General features: G+C 34.2%; 1 protein-coding gene and 1 pseudogene across 1 annotated transcript; both read left to right on the top strand.

Moving 5' to 3' along the window:
- The first annotated feature begins 1280 nt into the window (after nucleotides 1-1280).
- On the top strand, nucleotides 1281-4445 carry LOC143600093 (dnaJ protein homolog 2-like). The gene is made up of 7 exons (XM_077077876.1): nucleotides 1281-1454; nucleotides 1550-1727; nucleotides 1820-1958; nucleotides 2610-2743; nucleotides 2830-2972; nucleotides 3092-3290; nucleotides 3983-4445. The coding sequence occupies exons 1-7, from the start codon at nucleotides 1281-1283 to the stop codon at nucleotides 4312-4314; spliced, it is 1299 nt and encodes a 432-aa protein (XP_076933991.1). The 3' UTR covers nucleotides 4315-4445.
- Nucleotides 4446-7544: 3099 nt separating this feature from the next.
- LOC143600092 (ethylene-responsive transcription factor ERF034 pseudogene) lies at nucleotides 7545-8229 on the top strand (annotated as a pseudogene).
- Nucleotides 8230-22184: the final 13955 nt, after the last annotated feature.

Genomic DNA, 22184 nt, shown 5'->3' with positions numbered 1-22184 from the left:
CGATAAACATGTAATTTTCAAAAAGTTCAAAAAACCAAAATCACAAACATAGTCATACAACAATACTACAAGGACCATTCATATACTTCATCCAAAATAAATACACCAAAATTGCATCCCAAAATTTTATTATTCTTTTTTTTTCATTATCATTATAAAGGCAACAACAACAACAACGTAAGTCCTAGGTTTTAATCTCGGCCGTCGTAAGCGACCGAACATACCACCAACCGCTGAGAAGCCCTAGTTCCACCTTCCTCTTTATATATATCATCGTATTTGCTCTCAACTTTAATTATTCCCGACCACCAGATCCCTCTTTTAGGTACGTACGATGATTCTTGTCATCTTCCGGGTTCTTCGTTAAATCCTAGGTTTTCGATTTGTTAGTTCTAACTGCTAACAGATCTATATGTTTAGTTATAGTTTTGGGTCTCTTTTTAATTAGGGTTTTGATTGATGAATTTGGGTGTAAGATCTTGATTTAGATTATTATTATTATTATTATTATTATTATTATTATTATTATTATTGTTGTTGTTGTTGTTGTTATTGCTTTTGTAAAATTTTTTGAATAAACATAAGTTGTCTGATCTAATGAATTGAGCTTAGATTAATTATTAATGCTATTAAACATAATGTAGTATTCAAGTGTTTCAAGTGTGGTAGTTCTAGGGGTGTATCGGGGTTTGGTTTGGGTCGGGTTTCGGCTTAAAACCGAAACTTTGGTTTTTGAATATTTGAAAACTGTTTGTTCCCGATTTGGGTTCGATCTGTTTTCGGTTTTACCAAGAGTTTGAAAATTTTGGGCCTAGAACTTTCTTGACGCGTAATAATGAATTTGGGCCTGAATCATATTTTAATTTATAACTAATTGGTTATTATATATTTTGGCTTGAATACGCGAGCTATACATTCGTTAATTTCCTATAAATTACTTAGAATAAAATATAAAAAATAGTTATCTATAAATTCGGTCTGGTTTGGTCTTTTCGGTTTTTGTTACACGCAAAATCAAAACCGAATCGTAAGTTTGGTTTTATATGAACATAAAATCAACCCGTCGGTTTTTGTTTCAGCTCTGATTTTTTGGTTTCTGGTCACCCCTAGTAGTTGCGTGTTTGTTTCGTGAATTTGAAGGGCCTTTGTTTGAATTCGTCGCTTGTTATTAATTTTTTGTTGGTTATATTTATGCTTTATGAATTTTATAGATGGGGCTCTGCTTGTTAACTCCTAATAAGATAAAAAAACATGTTACATTTACTTACGTTATCTTATCGATGCAGTTTTGTAAACCTTCATCATGTTCGGAGCGCGTTCCTAAGAAAAGTGACAATTCAAAGTACTATGAAATTCTCGGTGTTCCACAATCCGCAACTCCAGATGAACTAAAGAAGGCGTACCGTAAATCCGCCATAAAGAATCATCCTGACAAAGGTGGAGACCCCGAGAAGGTGAATATTAATAATTTAAATGCCATTTTTGTTTTTGTAACAAATAGGAATACGAAAGTGGTTTTATTTCTAAACTCATGTGTTTTTTTTTTCAGTTCAAAGAACTATCTCAAGCATATGAAGTTCTCAGTGATCCCGAAAAACGAGAAATTTATGATCAGTATGGTGAAGATGCCTTGAAAGAGGGCATGGGCGGTGGTGGCGGCTCCTCTGGTAACCCGTTTGATGTCTTTGAGCAGTTATTTGGTGGCGGTTTTGGAGGTGGTTTTGGTGGTAAGAGTTCCTTTTAACCCTTCTTTATCTAAGTTCTTTACTGAAATAAAATTTTCACTCGCTAATCATTACCCGAATGTTTTTCTATTCAGGCGGTGGAAGTTCAAGGACTCGGAAGAAACACGGAGAAGATGTAAAACAAGTTCTTAAGGTTTCTTTAGAGGATGTTTATAACGGCACTACAAAGAAACTCTCGCTGTCAAGGAATATATTATGCAAGAAGTGCAAAGGGTATGCTACAAATACTTCTTTATCATCAGTTAAAAAATTAAGCAAATGGATAAAATAAACAATTATTTAAGACGGAAACCAGTCAAACCAGCCAAAAGTATTTTGAATAATATTAATGCGGCAGGACGAGGTGTTGTTCACGAGCCAAGCCAGGCTAGCTTGTGCTAGGCTTGACTTTAAACCGAGCTGGCTTGGCTTGGTTTTGAAACCGAGCTGAAAATTTGAACTCGAGCTTATGTCGGTTTTAAAAAGGAATTTTAATAAAGATCTTTCATGTTCCGTAGTTCAACTTACATTCAATAGTTCTAAAAATATATGTAAAATAAGTTCAACTGAGCTAGCTAACGAGTGAGGTAAACTGAACCGAGCTAACAAGCGAGCCACCTAGCTCGGGCTCGGCTTGTTTACAAACCAAGCCAGCTCAAACTGAGCCAATTCCAGGGAGCGTTTTTCTAGCTTTTTCTGAATGAACTTTGAGCTCTAAGGTGGCATTGGCAGGTCCACTTGATTAATCCTTAAATTCTATCGGTTTTGACTCGGAACAAATTACACATATGACTATTTTGTCATCTTGAGCAAAATTCAAACGAAGAAACTATTGCATGCATTCGATGTAATAATAAAATATTAATAATTCATTTAATATATCAGGAAAGGTTCAAAGAGCGGTGCATCATCAAGGTGTTACGGATGCCAAGGTACTGGTATGCGGGTCACAACCCGTCAAATCGCCCCGGGAATGATCCAACAAATGCAACACGTCTGCCCTGAATGCCGAGGATCCGGTATTTCTATCACCTTTATTTTTTTTATGCAAAATATTTATTTTTCTACACTCGTAAATATCTTGAAATTATCTTATATTAAACAGGCGAATCGATCAATGAGAGAGACCGATGCCAACAGTGCAAAGGAAAGAAGGTTACACAGGAGAAGAAGGTGCTCGAAGTTCATGTCGAAAAGGGAATGCAAAACGGTCAAAAGATTGTGTTTGATGGTCAAGCTGATGAAGCTGTAAGTATATTTAGATCGTTACTGACATTGTTTCAACGTTTTTATCACGTAATTTCAAGGATTTTTAATGTTCGGATTTGTAGAGGTTGACTTTAACTGATATTTTATCTATTTTGCAGCCTGATACTGTTACAGGAGATATTATTTTCATACTGCAATTGAAAGAACACCCGAAGTTCAAACGAAAGCAAGACGATCTTTATGTGGAACATAATATCAGTTTAACTGAAGCTCTTTGCGGGTTTTGTTTCGTTCTTACTCATCTTGATGGCAGGCAGCTTCTTATTAAAACAAATCCTGGAGAAGTCATCAAACCTGGTACAAGAATATTATTAGAACCCTTTTTTTTAATATTCATTATTTACTTCTTTTTGCCACATAGTTGCCTTTTATGGTCAAACAGTTTAGAAATCAAAGCTTTACAAAAAAATGAATTTTTGATATACAGAAACCTGTTTTTAAAAATTTTTATATTATTTTTTTTTCAAAATTATTTAAATTTTGAGGCTAGTTAATACAGAAATTATTGGGATTCACATTCACAGACCCTTTTTTATGAGTTTATTTATTATTCTGAAATGATTTGAATTTTGAGGCTGAAGAGTTTTGAGATTATGCTTTGTGTATAGATTTGACTTTTATGGTCAAACAGTACAGAAATTAAGACGTTTTCTTGCGTTTTTAACTTTTGCGATTCTGAGACTGTTTTTTAAAATTCTTTCGTTCTTTATTCTCTTAAAAAGATTTGAATTTTGAGGCTAAAGAGTGAGAATAATCACTTGTGTGTATATATTTGACTTTTATGGTCAAACAGTCAAAAGTTCAATTATTATTATTATTATCATTATTTTTTTTGCATTTTCAACTTTTGTGATTCTGAGACCCTTTTCTTTTTTTTTTCTTTTAAATGATCTGAATTTTGAGCTGAAGAGTTTTGAAGATTATGATATGTATATAGGTTTGACTTTTTAAGTTTGACCATTGTTTCTTATCCTGTTTTACAATTACAGATCAATACAAAGGAATCAACGATGAGGGAATGCCACAATGGCAGAGGCCATTCATGAAGGGTAAGCTCGTGATCCATTTCAATGTCGCCTTTCCTGACACAGGGTTCTTGACCCCTGAAAAATGCAAGACACTCGAGACCATCTTACCATCGGGTGGGGCCAACACAAGTTCATCCGACATGTCTGTTGATGACTGTGAAGAAACCATTTTACATGATGTAAACATGGAAGAAGAAATGAGAAGGAAAGAGCATCAGAGACGCCAAGAAGCTTATGATGATGAGGACGATGATGAGGACGCAGGGCCGCGTGTTGGTTGTAACCAGCAGTAATTTCCTATTTTATATTTTATAAATGGTAGAGATATGTTTGATTTTAGTAATATGTTATTTTGAGAATTTGAGTGTTAACTCGGTTTTGTTTTGTTGGGTTTTTTTTGCTATATTTGATTTATGCTTATGATATTGATATGTTTGTTTTGGTTTGGTTTGCAATTTTGGTTTACATAATTTGGGTGTGTTTATTACTACTATTTTATGTTGAGGTGCACAAACCGGGTAATTTCAGGAACCGGAACTGGTTGGAATCGGTTCCTGTATGATCAGCAAAAGTCAAAACTAGGTCGGGGTAGGAACCGAACCGATTCTGGATATAGTTGGGTTTTGATCAGTTTCATTGGGTTTTTTTTTGGTTTCGGATAAGGTTGGGTTGGGTATTGACCGAGTAATGGTAGAAACAGTTCCACTGAGTCTGGGTTGATTCCGGTTCCAAGTATAGTTCTGGGAAGAAACCCAAGCCCGGTCTATACCCGTGGGTAGGGTTTGATTCCGGGTAGGAATCGTTGGGTCAGGTCCTCTAATTTCATGTATATTTTGTCTACGTTCAAAGTGAATCAAAAGGATTAAATGCTAATGAAACCATTTTCTTGTATATTTTTCTCATCCTTTTATAAAGAATAGAAAGAATATCTAACCACTCCATTAAATTAAATAAATGTGCTATTAAATGACTTAATAATTTGTTAATATTACATTAAAATTCCAACTCTGGTTAATATAGGTAAAGCAAAATTGAGTGATATTAGAGGGGAGGGGCACCCATATGGGTAGGGTGTATGGCTTGCAACTCACGTGGTAACACCACCCCACCTCATGTGGGTAAGGTGTGCATGGCTTCATTTTATGGCAAATGTTTGCCACACAAAATTGATTCATTGTTGACCATTGAAGAATTAAAATGAATTTGTGGGTAGGTGTTGCCAGTAACTTTGTGGTTTGTGGGTAATTAAAGGTAAAAATGAGGTGGCAATACATAATTGACTGGTGCATAGGTAATACCCATAAGTGTCTATTCTTCTCTTAGAAATGGGAATTGAGATGGTGTGATTCATTAATTTCTAACAAATGAAATAAAAATAAATTTCCTAATTTAACTTTAGACGTTTTTCTATCCTGTAATATGTCACAATGTATTAGCTTCCATCATGTAGTAGTGTTTGTTACAATCTTGAGTGAAGCAATTTCAGAATCGACGTTTTCCCATCCCGTAATAGTGTGTCTTAGCTTCCATCGTGTAGCGGTGCTTGTTACAATCTTGAATGACAAGCAATTTCAGAAGTTGTTTCAAGTTTATTTCAAGTGTTATAGCTAACTCAAATTCAAGACTCATGTTTGCTGAGGAAGGCGTGTAGGGCACTTAATATGAAATCCATTATAGGTGAATAATCGTGTGACAATAAAAGACTAGTTATTGCTTAACCTAACCGTATAACCACCTAACTGTATTTATCTTGCTTCCATTAACAAGTATTAAAGGCAAGCGTTTATAGAAACCCTTAGCTACTCAAAATCGTTTCCCTAGAAGACGTATGGAAAATGCGCTTAATATAAAATCCATTTTAGGTGAATAATTGTGAGACTATAAAAGACTAGTTATAGCTTAACCTAACCGTATAACCACCTTATTGTATTTCTCTTGCTTCAGTTAACAAGTACTAAAGGCAATCGTTTATACAAACCCTTAGCTACTGAAAACCGTTTCCCTAGAAGACGTATGGTAAATGCTCGCAAAGGTAGTTATGGGTGGCAATGAAATAACCTTATAGAGTTATAGTACAACATTTATGAAAAAAAATGTCTTAGAGCAATATTATTGCAAGAAAAATAAAGAGGTGTATATGAATAATCAAAAGCATAAAATGGTTCATTTTGGGTGTGGATGAATTAGGAATATATTAATCTTATATAATATCAAGCAATAACCAACAAAATACGACCTAAAATCAATCAAGCACTATATTAATTAATAAAATGATTACATGATTTTATATTCAAAATAAATAATAACAAAAGTATCATTAAAACCAAATATCTTGGAAAAACACATCATTGTATGAGCCCACCATTATTATGCAAGAGACCAATAACTGTAAAATCACATGAATTGTGTGAACTAGTGGCTTGCAATCAAGGTATACATATATGACAAAAATGCTCACCAAAAAAATTACAAGGATCTAGAAAATATAATTAAATATATCAACATGTTTTTTTCTTAACGCCCTGCTTGCGGTGCGCGCATATAATGTATATATGTGTGAACCCTCGGGTGGGCAAAAGTAAAATTGCACTAATTTTGACGTTATTTTACTAATCTCGTGAAAATAACGTTAAAAGTGGCGGAAGGTTAATCAGGCATCATGTGGTGGCGTTGATAGCCGAAAGACAAGGGCACATACACCAATCAGCCGGTGTCCCGATGATTGAGTGCTATGTGCCTTATGTCCAAGGCTTGATGTAAAACTACTATCGAGCCGGGGGTCTCACCGGAAGCAGCCTCTCTATCCCTATGGGATAGAGATAAGGCTGTCTACATCTTACCCTCCTCAGACCCTACCATAGCATTACTATTGGTGGGATATACTGAGTACGATGATGATGATGATGAATGTCACATAAGTTGATATATTTTTAGTTTTATAGACACAAGTAGACTAAGATAAGACAAATATCATAAAAAACATATAAAATAATGACATATTAAAATTTAAAACAGATTTAAATTCTTTCTGCAATATATATAATATATAATCTTATTTTTACCATTTTAAGAAAAAAAGTAAACAACCTATTATATTATATTTTATCATTTTCATTAAGTAAATGCATGACTAATGCATTTTAGACATCTTCAAGATTTTAATACACCATGTGAGATTTTTTTTTCTTTCTTTTTTTTTTTCCTGTATCTTTACAAGTTTAAGAAATTTAATGTACAAAAAGGAGTTTTCTCACATGTTTGAAACATATGAATAATTTTTCTTTATTAATATTGTTTGTATAATACAAAGTATTTCCATTTTCATACATATATTAAAATAAAACTATTAACAAATCAAGCCAATCCTATCCGACATCTTTTTCTATTTATCCATTTTTACAACTAATGCTAGAAGAATAAGATGCCTCATGTAGGCCTAATAACTTTTCCTTATTTAAACCAATTTCATCATTTTATGCTTGAATCAAATTCAAATCCACTCATTCATTTACATCTTAACTCTATGTTCCACCATTCAACAACATTAATCCTTTTTTGCTGGCAACCACAACTATTATTATAAACAACAACACACTAACATGGAACATGAAGGCCAAGTAACTACCACCACCACCGTCGCTGCCGCCACCACCATTCATCGAAAAGGAACAAAGCGATCCAATGACGAACGCCATCCAACATATCGCGGTGTACGAATGAGAAGTTGGGGCAAATGGGTGTCCGAAATTCGTGAGCCTAGGAAAAAATCAAGAATATGGCTAGGAACATTCTCAACAGCCGAGATGGCGGCTCGAGCCCATGATGTGGCAGCTATCGCGGTAAAAGGTCCTTCTGCATTCCTTAATTTCCCAGACATGGTGCATCTATTTCCACAGCCAGCCACCACATCACCAAAAAACATACAAGAAGCGGCTGCAAAGGCAGCCGCCTTATTTGGTGACGAAGCCGAACCACCTAGCCAAGATTCATCAAACAATTTGTCATCATCATTGTCATCTTCATCAACAGATAACACACAAGAATCAGTGGCCTCACAATCTATAGAAGATAATGATGATGATACTTTTTTTCACTTGCCGGATCTTTCTTTCGTTAATGATGATTTCGCATATTATCCGTCATCATGGCAACTAATGGATTGTGTTGACACTGGCTTTTGGGTGGAATCTGAAGAGCCATTTCTATAAGATATTGTACCTTTGTCCTTTGAGTTAAGCTCTGGATAACCTTTTACAGTGTGACCGTGCGACCTAATGTACAATAGTTTAATTTCTTTGGTAAATATATTAACAGGAGATGGGTCGGTCAATATACTTGCTAAATCCTATATACAGTTAATCGTCTCTGTAGTCAGGTTAGGTAGTTTTAGAAGTAGTTTAGCCGTTAAAAAAAAAGTTAATCGTTTAAGAGGACTTCAAAAGCAAAATGAGTTTTATTTAAACTAGTTTATTAAAATTTACGCGGTGACAATTTTGTAATTAATTAAAACTTAGTAACCACGGTGATTTGTGGCAGGTAAACCAATAGTTTGATCGTCTTTTTACAATGAAGTAACTTTTATATACTTTACTTTTTAAAAAAATATATCATAACATGGAGATTTTTTTCTTTTTAATATTATTATGATTTAGTTTTGTTTAATAAGTATTATAATATTAAAAATAATATAACTTACACTCACTAGATATAATCATAAGATATAACACATGATGTAAAAATACTACAATACAAGATCATCAATACATCAACGTCTTTAGACGGAGAGGTAGGGCCCAAAAGAAGTTTATACGGTTATACACTTATACCTTTTTCTTGAAAATTAATTATTGATTTTTATTTCTTGTCCCCCAACTAATAGCGTATCAATGTTTAGAATTAGCTTTTCTTTATAATGAAAAAAAATATATGTAAAATCAGTATTAAATTAATATTTATATAACATAATATAATTGTGGTTGAACATAATAGTTATTATATATAGTGCTTAAATTATTGTATTACAATTACATTTTTACACCCTTTTATTCTTAACAACTAATTTTTTTCCTCACTATTTTTCCTAATGTTTTATGTGAGATCAGAAACAACTATTTAATTGAAGGCTATACACCTTTATTATTAGAACAAGTTAGTGGTTTACATGTCTAAGTTTTTGATATCTTTTAGAATATATAACATTTAAAAGGCTAAATTACATATATAATTTATGCAATATATACATATATATATGTTTGGATATCATTCATAACTATGAGCATTTAAATACATAGTCCTACTTATTTAGGGTTTATACATAAGTACATACATACTGATTCTAAATTGGTTCCTACTCTGAAACTATAAACCGGTCCCAAACTAATAGTTAACTTAGATTCCTAGCTGGTTCTTGTTTTACTGTTTGGTTTCGGGTTGGGTCTTGGTTCCAGTTTGCATAATCGGTTTCTATATATTGTCGTAATTGATTAGTTAACATGCTTTCTAGACCACTCTATATCTTTGCTCTCGGTAGGATTACACCGAGTATGTTTGTTTGTTTCATTAGTTAACATGTTGGTTAACTTAAAGTACATAAAATATTATCATTACTATATATAGATATCTCATAATGCAATAATGATCTTTTGTCATCATTATTCTTGTCTAATTTGCCTTTTAGGATATAAAAACCATACCAACTACTCGAATGAACCCACACATGAAAGTGGCCAAAAGAACATGACAAGATCTTAATGCTATATAATCTAAATGACCATCACCCCCTTCTTTATTATGTTATAGTAAAACAAAACTAAAAGTTAACACAATCATTGTTCTAGTTTTATCAATAATATTATTGTATACATCTAACGGTCATGTATTTGCACCGTATACGTCATTTCATGATTTAATACTCAATATATATATATATATATATATATATATATATATATATAAAGGATTTTTCTACGTAGTGAAATGAAGGGGCTAAAATAACTTTCAGAATTGTTTCTTAAACTTACTAGTTAAGGAACCAATACATTTTAATATGATATGCATACTAAAAATTAGCTTCGGTGTGTAATTTCACAAACCGTTGAAAGGGGACCTTAATATACAAATAACATTTACATCATTACGCAACTTTAACATGAAAAATTAATGAACGCATATCACAATACATACTTAAACCACACATCATAAGTCAAAACATTTTAATATCTAAATCTGTACATAACATAACATACATAAAATGAATGATCGTCATCACTCCATACCGATAGTCGTCGGCTCATTGCTACCATGCCCATAACCTACTTATACAACTGTTGGCTAGCCACAAAGCCAATGGCCTTTACAATTTGTCCACAGGACTCACAAAATGCTTATAAGGGAACAAGGTTCCTCGCGACCAAGGTACCATTCTATAAGACCCCTTTACCGTTCATCCCTGAAAGGATTGATTCTCTCAAATCAAAAAATAAAATTACATAGGTGCCAAAATTCTGATGGTGGAGAGTTTTGTGGTTCTCTTGACTCAAGGGTGCTCATAAAATATAACAAAGAGTTGGTTTCAGTGTATCAGAATATAATAAGTAAGTTGATCAACTATAGGATATGAAAGACATCTATCAAAGGGGTCAAGCTTAGAGTAAGGTTGACAATCAATCCAATTAACTTTGTGAATTTGGAATCTAATGATTTAAGGGCCCCTTATATTATCATTTTAAAACATGAAAATCATTCATGGGACACGTCGGAAAATCTCACATCAATATCAATGGGATTCTTCATGTCTGTAGAAATTTATGTATTATAAAGAAATAATATTCAATTAGATTAGTTTTGTATTTCTTAAAATCAATGATTTCAAAAGTATGATATTTGTATTCAGTGTCGGCATGCTACTATAATATGCTTTCTCATAACACAAACAAAATAAACATTGTTTTTAAAAGTATATTTCATAGTTTAAATCAACACCGGCTAAGTAAGCCTCTAGTCATGGCTGACATAAGAGTATTTACAACGATAAACCTATAAACTAACATATCAAATTCCAAACTATATTTTACCCCCCCCCCCCCTCACTTTCTTCTACAACAACAAACTGTTTTCTTTTAATTGTTTTAGCATCTATAACCGCAATCTTTGCATCCAAGCAGACTTAATGTTGATTTGCCTGTCCATATACAACCGCACAAAACTTAGAACGAATAACATTCATTCACAGACCCTCTCGAGGGTCAAAGAAGAATTGTACGAACGTTTAAGAATTTTTTTATTTTATCATGACTTTTTATAAAAACCAAGTTCAGTCCATCAACTTGCAAATGATTTGTTTAAGTCTCAGGTTTCCAACAAACTTTGCAAAAACGACATTGACAATAAAACACATGAATTTGAATAAAACAAAGGTTTAATAAAATATGTACGAACACAATAAAAACTTAAAATCCTTTTGGCATTTTCATATATTTTAATATTATTAAAAATATATACATATTGTTTTGTAATTTTATATTATGAAAAATGCAAATAATAAACATAAGCCGTAAGCATTTTTATGAGAAAGACCGCAACATGGAATCACATTGTTCGATAATGTCCTATATCACATTTCTATTTCAATATTATTATGCCAAGAATCCAAAGTTGATTGCAGATATATTTTGTCCATTTTAAACTTAACAAATATTTTGATGTCAACGTGATATGTTAAGGGTATGTATTAAGCACAATACTTGTGTGGTCCTCATTTAATCTGCCAAATCACAGACTCCATCATACGTCGAGCATAGTTTGTGTTCATCAGATCACCTCGAATTGACTCCGATCCCCTAATGATTGATTAAAACATTTTAAGAACATTTAAAATTTTTGCAAACTTTTACAAACATTAATTCCATGGACTTACTTGCCACGCAGTTCAGACTTACATGCCTTCATTTAAGGTGTTTAGGACTTACTTGTTTGCCCCACCTCAAGTGGTTATAATATATCCTTTTGTTTGTTAATTATCAACATTGTGTTGATTTTAAAGACTTTTAAGCACTTTGCAGTTTTTCTGTGTTTTATTTTAATTTTCAATATTTATAAAAAAGCAAGAACAGTTTTATAGTGACCAATCACTAACGGGCACGTATATGACTGACTAATAACATTTTTGCCTTTATTGATATGACTTTAAGTGGAGTCATTCAACTGCTTCATAAACGTACAATCACTAGCATAGACGGATAACTTAGTTTATATCACTCTGACACTTACTCATTTCTCAAGCCTATCTACACATCAAGCAATGATCTTGCTGGCTTTTGATCTACTATTTTCATGTGTTAGGATCATTAAAGACAATTTCTTATCATTTTTCAAAGGCCGGATCAATTTCTCAAAATTTTGTAATTTTAAAATTATCTGACTCCCTCAAATGAGAGCTCCCTAAGTAGGAAAACATTATTTTTGAGACATTTTCTAATTTTCTTTTTTTTTTAAAAGAAAAGAATATTTTTGGAAAGTCAAATGACCTAATTTTTGTTTTTCTAAAGATAAAAATAAAATCTTTTTGATGAGTTAAACTTAACTCATTTTCTCCATCTAAATTTGTGACATATTTGAAAAATATTTACAAATTTACATACAAAAGATTCAATTGGTTGTTTTAATCAAAATTGATCATGACGATCAATTCGACCAGAAATTCGAATCGGACATGATCGATGGATTTAGTGAAAAGGTAAGCAAAGTTGTTGTCAGATGGACTATCTTAAACATGCATTATCATATTGTATAACAAAGTTGAAGAGATATCAAAACTCATTAGCTGATGCTGGATCCATCACTTAAGAGAATTAGTTGGACGAGATGAGTTTGAGAAACGCTCGACAAGTTGTGGTTGAGCCATTTGAACAAGATTGGCGTTATTAAAGCACAAAGTACCATATGAAATATTACTCATTCCTTGAAGTTTGTCCCCCCATGTCACTTACGAAAGACTCGAATCCACCATCGAATGGTTAAGTCAAATAACAAGGGTTTATCTCTTATCATATGCTGGGTGCAATCACTATCTAAGTACCGAATACTATTGATAGTCCTCCTTATTTGACCCTGCATGCACTAAGCGTTTAATTGGACATGGGTTCTCGAGATATTTTTGTCACGGGAAGGTCAACCGTAAACTGACCAAACTTGATTTATTTCTTGAAAACAATTTATTTCTTGGTGCAGCCTCACTTGATGAAGAATATTCTTTAGGAACCCAAGAAAAAACTTGTTCCTTGGTTTTGACAATTTTGGACTTTTCTTTTCTTAATTTTGAAACTATTTTTGGTGAATCCTCAAACCTTATAGTCTTAGGATCCTTTTTGATTTTATCTTTCTTAGTTTTCCAAAAAGATTTTGTAAGTCCCCCCGGGGCATCGCCGATCGATACGAGATCCGCATGAGGTCTAGGAGTGCGGAATCCTCCTAGACTCGTTTATTGGTGTAGAAGACGAAGAACACGATTACACACATACAAACACACGAACAAACACACGAATAAGATAAACACATCTGCAGATCCTTTCATATAATAATCATAACTCGTTACATACCAAACACGAAAACAAATGACGGCCGACCCGAGGTGAGCTCTACCTCGGGCCGTCCCACACGACTCTCCCTCTCGGTTTCTCTCTAGACAATTAAACTGATCACAAAACACTCTAACTTTCTGGATTAACCAAACCTAAACAAGACACACACATATATATATAAACAACTTCGCGGGCTTGGGCTTGGGCCTGTAGGCGAAGTTGTTATAACTTCGCCTAAGGCAAAGTTGTTCTAACTTCGCCTATGGCAGAAGTTGTTACAACTTCGCCTATGGCGAAGTTGTTCTAACTTCGTACTTCGTTTCTGCTGAACAGAATTGCATAGCGACGGTCACAAAATGCACCAACGGACTCCCCTTTGACCGTTGCTCTCAATTCTAACAAACACAAAAGATCATCTGTTACAAAACATGCACCAACAGACTCCCTCTTAACTGATGATCTTCTGTTTGCTCTTCAACCAGCCGTGTCTGAAACTGTCTTGTAGCTTCACAAATCTACCAATTACCCAGCGTCTTCCATATCAGATCTCCCCTTCAGTGTAAGCTTCTCCGACTATATAGATTGAGGTCTTTGAAATGCATGCATCCCCGTGCCTAATTGATCATCTCAACCAATCACGTGAGTCTTCTGACTTCACCAACACGTGAAGTTCTTCTAACTTCACCAACACGTGAAGTTGGGCTCCCTCCACAACTTCACCAACACGTCGGCATACGATAAGGTTTAATCTTCAACTACTCAACATCAAGTGATCAATTTCATCACAAAACCACCTTGACAGAATCTAACACACATGACCATTAATTAATCCGAAGCATCTTCAATCACCAGGGATAACGATCAAGAACATAAACACTTTAATTCCCGATTAAATCCAACTTGTTCCAGAATTTTCACTTTAATAAATAAGCATCACGTTTCAGGATCCAATTCTCGAACGCCTTAAAAATAACATAAATAATATGCTCTGACCGCAATCCAGTAATGACGAAAACCTTCAGTTCAATTTGACTTTCTTCAGTTGGTCAACCTCGAACAACAACTATTTCATTGCCCACAAACACCCAAATATATGTCAATATCCAGTTTCAATCAATATCCCATTCACAACCTCAACTCCATATCCAGAGTTGACACGTAAGACCAAGAGATAACAAGTTTCACTCGTTGACGGAACAACGTCTTAGGTCTCAAAATAATCGTGTACACATGGCCATACAGACGAAAACTCCAAACAATTTTTTTTTTTTAACTTCGCCTAAAAGTCAACTTCGCCTAAAAGTCAACTTCGCCCCTCCTTAACTTCGCCTGTCCATAACTTCGCATGTCCACAACTTCGCCTGACTGATAACTTCGCCTAAACCCTAAAATTTAAGCGACAACTTCGCCTGAACCCCATAACTTCGCCTGTGGCGGCTGTTCGGCCAAAAACGCATCAGAAACGTGCCAGAAACACCAAAACGCAGATCTCGAACCATAGCATAAGAGCCTAAGGCTCTGATACCACTTGTAAGTCCCCCCGGGGCTTGGGCTTGGGCTTGGGCCTGTAGGCGAAGTTGTTATAACTTCGCCTAAGGCGAAGTTGTTCTAACTTCGCCTATGGCAGAAGTTGTTACAACTTCGCCTATGGCGAAGTTGTTCTAACTTCGTACTTCGTTTCTGCAGAACAGAATTGCATAGCGACGGTCACAAAATTCACCAACAGGTTTCCTCCTGCGTTTTACTTTATTAACTTTGGAACTCACATCCATTTCACTGGCTTCATTATCAGCTTGACCAGTCCTTGAATCTGGGTTACTAAAAGCTCCTTTTGGGGACTGACTAAGCCGCCATTGAATATCAAGTTGTTGCTTGAACTAGTGTTTACAATGTCTTGCAAGGTGAGAAGAGTGACTACAAACAAAACAACACTTTCTCTTAGGATAACTGTAATAGTTATCAGCATTGTATGACTAACTGAACTGTGAAGAAGAAAATGGATTTGAGAAGTGATACTCACTATCATATCTCATGTCTGAATTGAAACCTCTATCATCATAAGCATTTGCATAATATGTTTCAAGATTTTTGTAACAACCATACCCATAATAATTTCCCTCAACAAAATTGCAACATTAAGGATGACTAAAATGATTAGTTGTTTGAGAAAATGTTTGGCGATTATGAGGTGGAATGTACTTGCTAGAAGTACTTGGTTGATTAACATTTTCAAACACTTTGGTTTTTGCTGAAATATCCTCAGGCTTACAACTTGATGATGAGCAGCTTGGTATGTTCACATTAACAGACTCATTCATATTTTCACATGTTTCAATAAAAGAGTCATTAGACACAGTTTCACAATCAACTTCTGAAGTAACATCAATATTTTCATCCAAAATATATGAACAATGCCAACATCAACATTGTCACAATCAACATTAATATCCGAAAATGAGTTTAATGTATTTTGCATGGAAACAGAGTTGTTATCATTATAGACAGAGTTGACAAATGATTGTTTTGAATTCACATCACACTCAAAAGTGAATTTAAAACACTATTCTTTTCACAATTCATGCCATCTACCATCGATTCCTTATTCGCTAAACCACCCGCTGAACAAGATGAACTACCAATAAAACTAACTGGTTCAAAGATTGGATCAACCACCTTAGGAACTTAGGGACGAATGTCTTAGGTTTTGGTACATGACCAATCTCATAGACCATTTTGTCCTCAGGTGGGGTGTTGAAACTAAAGTGGGGTAGGGACACATAGTTATCATTAAACGAAGGAGGAATGGCTGCATGTTCAAATCCTAGCCCTGAATTTTGTTTCACCCCATTTGTGATCCAATAATACCATTCAACTTATCAGACGTCATTTCAAACTTTTCGACAGCTATTTTTTTTAGCAAGATCTAATTCAAGCTCTTCAATTTTAGCATTGAAACAGTCATTTGTTTTTGGTGAGAATCAACCAACAAATTAGATTCAAATAACTTTTGATGTAAGTTTTCAAATCGTCATGATGAGTTTTAATTCTAGTAGTAAATATCTTTTCAGCTTTCCTATACTCATCATTCTGATATTTAATGTTACATCTTTGATTTTCCGTATTCGTATTTGTTTGTATTTAACCCGATTCTGGAACGTATTTCGGATCCTTATTATTAATAAAATCAAACAATTATAAGTATTTAAGATGGGTATTTTCATTTTATATACTTTAGGTTTTTAAAGTTGTCCATTCTTTGTTTTAAGTTTAAAATAATCAAGAATTAACAATTTTAGGAAGTTTAGGGACAATTATTGACAAAAAAACCAAAATGTTCCACATTGGACCCGGGGCGCCGTGGGGTGGCAAGCTACTCTTGTGGTCGCGCGCCGCCATGGCAAGCCTGTGCAGTTTGTTTGTTTATTATCCTTTCCTAGTTTGTTTTTGGCACAAAATCGTTTATTTTTGGACTAAATCGAGTGAATTGAGCCCCAATAAAAGTAATATAGCCTAAGTACATGTCCATATTCATTACCCCTTGCTTAAGAACGAATTTTACTGCAAATAATATTGATTTGGTCATTAAAATCTTATTCGGTTTCCTAAACGAGTAAACTAACTAAATATGGTTCGTTTTTGTGTATTATATATAAACAAGACTTATTTCTTCTGCAATAAACTTCCCTAAACCCTAATTATACATGCTTAGCGTCACCTACCTCTGTCATACAAATTCCTCTTCGGTTTTATCAAAATACTCGAATAAACAAGCTTTGGTGTTTGACTTTCAAGCATTCTCAACCTTTAACTTCCGTTTCTCATCGATTTAAGCATTATCTGGGTAAGTTGTCTTCTGTAAAGTTATTCATATATATTCCCTATTCAATAACTTTCAATCAATTTCTGAGATTGAAGGGTGTTGACTGGTCAAATCGATTATGTTAATACATGTTTAGTACGTCTCGATCTTTATATGGGTTATTAATGTAATAGATTAATGTATAGGGGTTATAATGTAAATATGGCAAAAAGACCATTCGCTCTATTGTAAGTTACATTTGTTACCCCCGTAACGAATGTAACACATTCGTCTAATTGTAAGCTCATTCGTTAACCCTGTTTAACGAATGAGATAACGAATGAGGGCCATTCGCTATCACTTAAAGTATTAACGAAAAAGTATGTTTATTCGTTAAAGTATTTGTAATGAATGACCTATTCGTTAAGTTAAGTTTAACGAATAGGGTCATCTTCCTATATATACCCCTGTAATCTATTTATCTATACTAGTTATGATTTATCCTTGATTCTCTCTCATTACTCTGTCCATTTGTCCTCTCAAAACACACAGTACACACTAAAGTAATATCAACCTAATCGTATGGATAATCAACGAGATCATCAATGTAATCGTAAGGTCTAGATCCGTTACGTGCTCTATCAAGTGGTATCAGAGCTTGAGACCTGATCTTCGATGATTCTCTTGATGCTAATTGTATAATTCATTGTGTATTGAACTCAATTCATGATGAATTTATCGGAATTGATGTATAATTGAGTTTGATAGTATGGTTTGAGTTCGGAATGGTGTGGTAAATTCAGAGTGTTTAGTTGAATGGTTTGATGGTTGTTTGTGAGTTCGGACTAGTTTAGTGAGGTTCGGATTTGGTTTGGGAACAAGTTTGATGAAGGTTTAGGGTGATTTAAGCTTGATTTGGACGGATTTGTGTTTGAATTGATTTTCAGATTGAATGAAGATTTGAACACTCATTCGTTATGATGAAGACTGATTCGTTAAGATAACTGCCCATTCGTTCATACTTAACTGCTCATTCGTTCAACTTGATTCGCTAAAACACATTCATTATACATCATTCGCTAAACGAATATTGATCCATTCGTTAAGCCATTCATTTGTGAAAATCTTTAACGAATATCACTCATTCGTTAAAGTAACTCTCATTTAATGAATATACTTTATTTGTTAATTTTCCATTCGTTACTCAGGGTAAGGTATTAACGAATATCTATTCATTCGTTAATCATCTCATTCGTTACTATGATCACATTCGTGTGAACAGTAAGTCTAAGTTTACAATTTTACAAGTTTAGTCCCTGAAGTTTAACCAGTGTTCCATCATGACTTCGTAAAACATGTCTTACTATGCATTAGCCTCTCAGAATGTATTACTGCAGCAGATGCTAACCATGGATAATGAAATTGGAAGTCACAACAAATGTCCCAAATTGTTGAAATTGTCAGACTTTGCTCGCTGGGAACCGAGGTTCCATGCTCACTTGGGATTTGTGCATCCAAGTAGTGTGCGTTTTCTAGACGATGTGTATGCAGCACCTTTGGTAGGCAGTGACAACATGAGATGGACACCAAAGGAATTCAAAGAGTATGAAACTCAAGAATTGAAAGATTTTGAGAGTGAAACTAAAGCCTACTCAACTCTTACTATGGCATTACCAGAACAAATTTTTCATCAATATAGTACAATTAAGATTTGTGCTTCTTTGTTCACAACTTTGAAAATAAGAAGTTTGGGGAACACACTTGAAAGTAAGAAGATGCTCGTAAAATTTCAATTTAGAAATTTTATTTTAATGAAAAATGAGACAGTTGAAGAGATGATTAACCGATTTAGTCATTTGATTGTGGAGATGTCAAGTGTTAATCTTGAGCCAACTGAAACAGATAAGATTGATACACTGAAGAATGCTTTACCTCCTTCATATTCAACTTTTCTGTTTGTATTGAAAGAGAACGGTTTCTTTCGAAACACCGAGCTCACTGTTGTGCAATTCATCAACAAGATTGAAGAAAGGGAATTTGATATTAAATGTCAAAACTCGTTGAAATAAAATCAAAATCAGCAATCTTCAACTCAAAACCCTTCACTCTATGGAGGTGCCTTGCCAGCTAATCATTCTTCAAGTTCTGTACCAATCAATGCTTTCTTTGCTCAATCTCAAGAAGAAATTTCTAATGTAAACTGTTCTCCTAATGTATGCTTTATGGAAAATGGAGCTAATGCAAACACAAGTGCTCCATCATCAAGCTTGCCTAAAGTAAATCTTCAAGAGGCTGAACAACAGTTTGCTCTCTTGTGTGCTTTCATGACTTCATATGAACAGTTTGTTGGAAACAAGATTGCTACAAGTGAATTAACAGATGAAGATTATGATCAAATTGACCCGGGTGATCTTGAATTAATGGATCTCAAGTGGAACATGGCTATGATCGTTAGAAAGGTAAAGAGATTCATGTAGCGTACTGGGAAAGATCTTCCTGCTTTGAATAAAAGGGTCGGATTTGATAAACTGAAGGTGAAATGTTACAGTTGCGGGGACTTTGGCCATTTTGCCAAAGAATGTGATAAGACAAGAAAAGAATATTCTGGGCCACGCAATTCAGAAAGACCTTCTGGGAAGAATTCATCTGGTGGGGATAAGATTATAGACAGTATCTGGTGGTGAACAAGATAAGTCTCCTGCTACTCAAGCTCTAGTGGTTAATGAAGCTGTTGATTGGTCTCAACGTCTGTTGGGAAATCAAGCAAATGTGGCAATTGTTGAACCAGTAGAGAAATTCGAAGATGCTAGTAGTGATAATGTATCAGAGGGAACTGATTCTTCTGATTCTGAGACAGATACTGATCAAAACTTGTCTTCTCAAACTAAATCAATCCCTGATCAAGTTGAATCTTATGCATGCATGGCTAAGATTGATGAGGTATGTGTTCAACCTCTAACTAATGTATCTGAATCTTTAACTGAAGTGATTGATTGTGTTGAATGTGCTATATTTAAAGCCAAACTTGAAACAGCCTTAAATCAGAACAATAATCTCACAAAAGATCACTTTATGATCAATGAGTGCAACAAACAGAAAACAAAATTGCTAGAGCAATCAACTCTTAAAATTCAAAAACTATCTGAAAGCAATCATGATTTTAAAGCTAAGGTCCAGTGTAAGATCATCGAAGTTGATCAACATTTTAAGGAGATTCTTCGACTCCGAACTTGTATTTCCAATCTTGAAAATGAAATAATGGAACTTAAAAATAAACTTGGAAAATTCAGAGATTCTTCATTTCTTTTAAATGAAATAATCGAAGTTAACCATTCACATAAGAAAAATGGAAAACAAGGTTTGGGATATATCGAAATTCCACCTCCTTTTAAGCATGATTACAGTAGCATTCCCGATGTGGAAAAATGTTCAGATATGTCTACTGTTAAATCTGAGAATGTTGATACAACTGAAACTACTCGTGAACCAATTCATGTCAAAAGTAAAAATGTTTTCACCAAAAATGAATTGGATGGGTCAATCGAGGAGTTGACTGAACCAAATGAGATTGTCTAAAACAAAGATATACCAGTTGACAATCACATTCTGTGCAAACCCAAAGATTTTGAACAAACAGTGTATGATTCAAAGTCCTTGGGTGTTTCATCAAACCCTTCAGAAATTCCCAACATAATTTCTAAGGTAACATCTAATGTATCTCAATCAGACAAGCCTTCGGTGTCTGATGAGGAGTTAATGAGATTCATTAATCCTAAACCAAAATCTTCAAGTGGAAAGATTTTTAAATTAAAGGGTTTATCAAAAGTGTTCTCAGACAAGGAAGTTCCTTTGAACCTTCTTAAACCTGAAATGATTGAAAGTGTATATCAAGATGATACTTCAAAAGTTACCGAACTTGAACAAAAATTCTTTCAATCAAAATCTACTAATGTTCAAGTGAAATCTCAAAGTAATGTTTTCAAACACATTAAATTTGTCAAATCCTCAGGATTGGAGAATTCTTCGAATTCAACAAATCTTGAATTTTATATAAACAAAATGGGTTTAAAACATGAAGTTCCAAAGTCGGTAACGTTTGAGAAACCCAAAGGTGATATTCGTCAATCTTTGCTATCAAAGACTATCTATGCTTCACCATCAAAATCTTTGGACTCTGGATTATGTTTCAAGTGTGGTGAACCTGGTCATGTTTCCAAAAAGTGTAAAACAAAGATAGATGATATCAAAAGTCCATTAACTCGAAAGACTGATTTGTTTCCAAACATAACAGAAAATCAAGTTGATGAGTGTGTTATAATGTATTTGAATGTTAATCCAAAGAAAGTTATTCGGATTGATTCGGTTAATTTATCAAACAAATGTGTTGACCGTGCTCAACCTATTTGTTCAAACACTGATTCGGGTAGAATATGTGATGGCTATTTAAAGAAGAAAAACAAGAACCGTGTCACTTATTCTCAAGTACCGAATACAAGTGTTAAGTTATCATATTCTCTGAAAGTCTCAAAGGGAGAGCCCAAGACTGAGGCTTGGGCTGCCTTTTTGAACTAATCATTTTACTTATTTGTGCAGGGCACATCTAGGTCCGTGTCCAATTACAAATGGATATTGGATAGTGAATGTTCTCGGCATATCACCAGCAACCTAGATCTTCTAAATAACATCAAAGATATTCAAGGGGGTTATGTTGCGTTTGCTGGTAACCATGGTGGAATGATTACGAAGGAGGGAGAAGTTTCAAACGGGAAAGTGACGTTTGAAAAAG

Source organism: Bidens hawaiensis, unplaced genomic scaffold (assembly GCF_021521415.1).
Source record: "Bidens hawaiensis isolate Kalapana, Puna unplaced genomic scaffold, B.hawaiensis_p1.1 tig00053341_1, whole genome shotgun sequence".
NCBI classification, from domain to species: Eukaryota; Viridiplantae; Streptophyta; class Magnoliopsida; order Asterales; family Asteraceae; genus Bidens; species Bidens hawaiensis.
This window is presented reverse-complemented; position numbering and strand designations above follow the sequence as displayed.

What these genes read in the sequence shown, in the direction of transcription:
- LOC143600093 (XM_077077876.1), top strand. Translation starts at nt 1,281, where the DNA reads ATGCAGTTTTGTAAACCTTCATCATGTTCGGAGCGCGTTCCTAAGAAA. An exon ending in AAGGTGGAGACCCCGAGAAG is followed by an intron (nt 1,455 to 1,549) that starts GTGAATATTAAT and finishes TTTTTTTTTCAG; the next exon opens with TTCAAAGAACTATCTCAAGC. An exon ending in TTTTGGAGGTGGTTTTGGTG is followed by an intron (nt 1,728 to 1,819) that starts GTAAGAGTTCCT and finishes TTTTCTATTCAG; the next exon opens with GCGGTGGAAGTTCAAGGACT.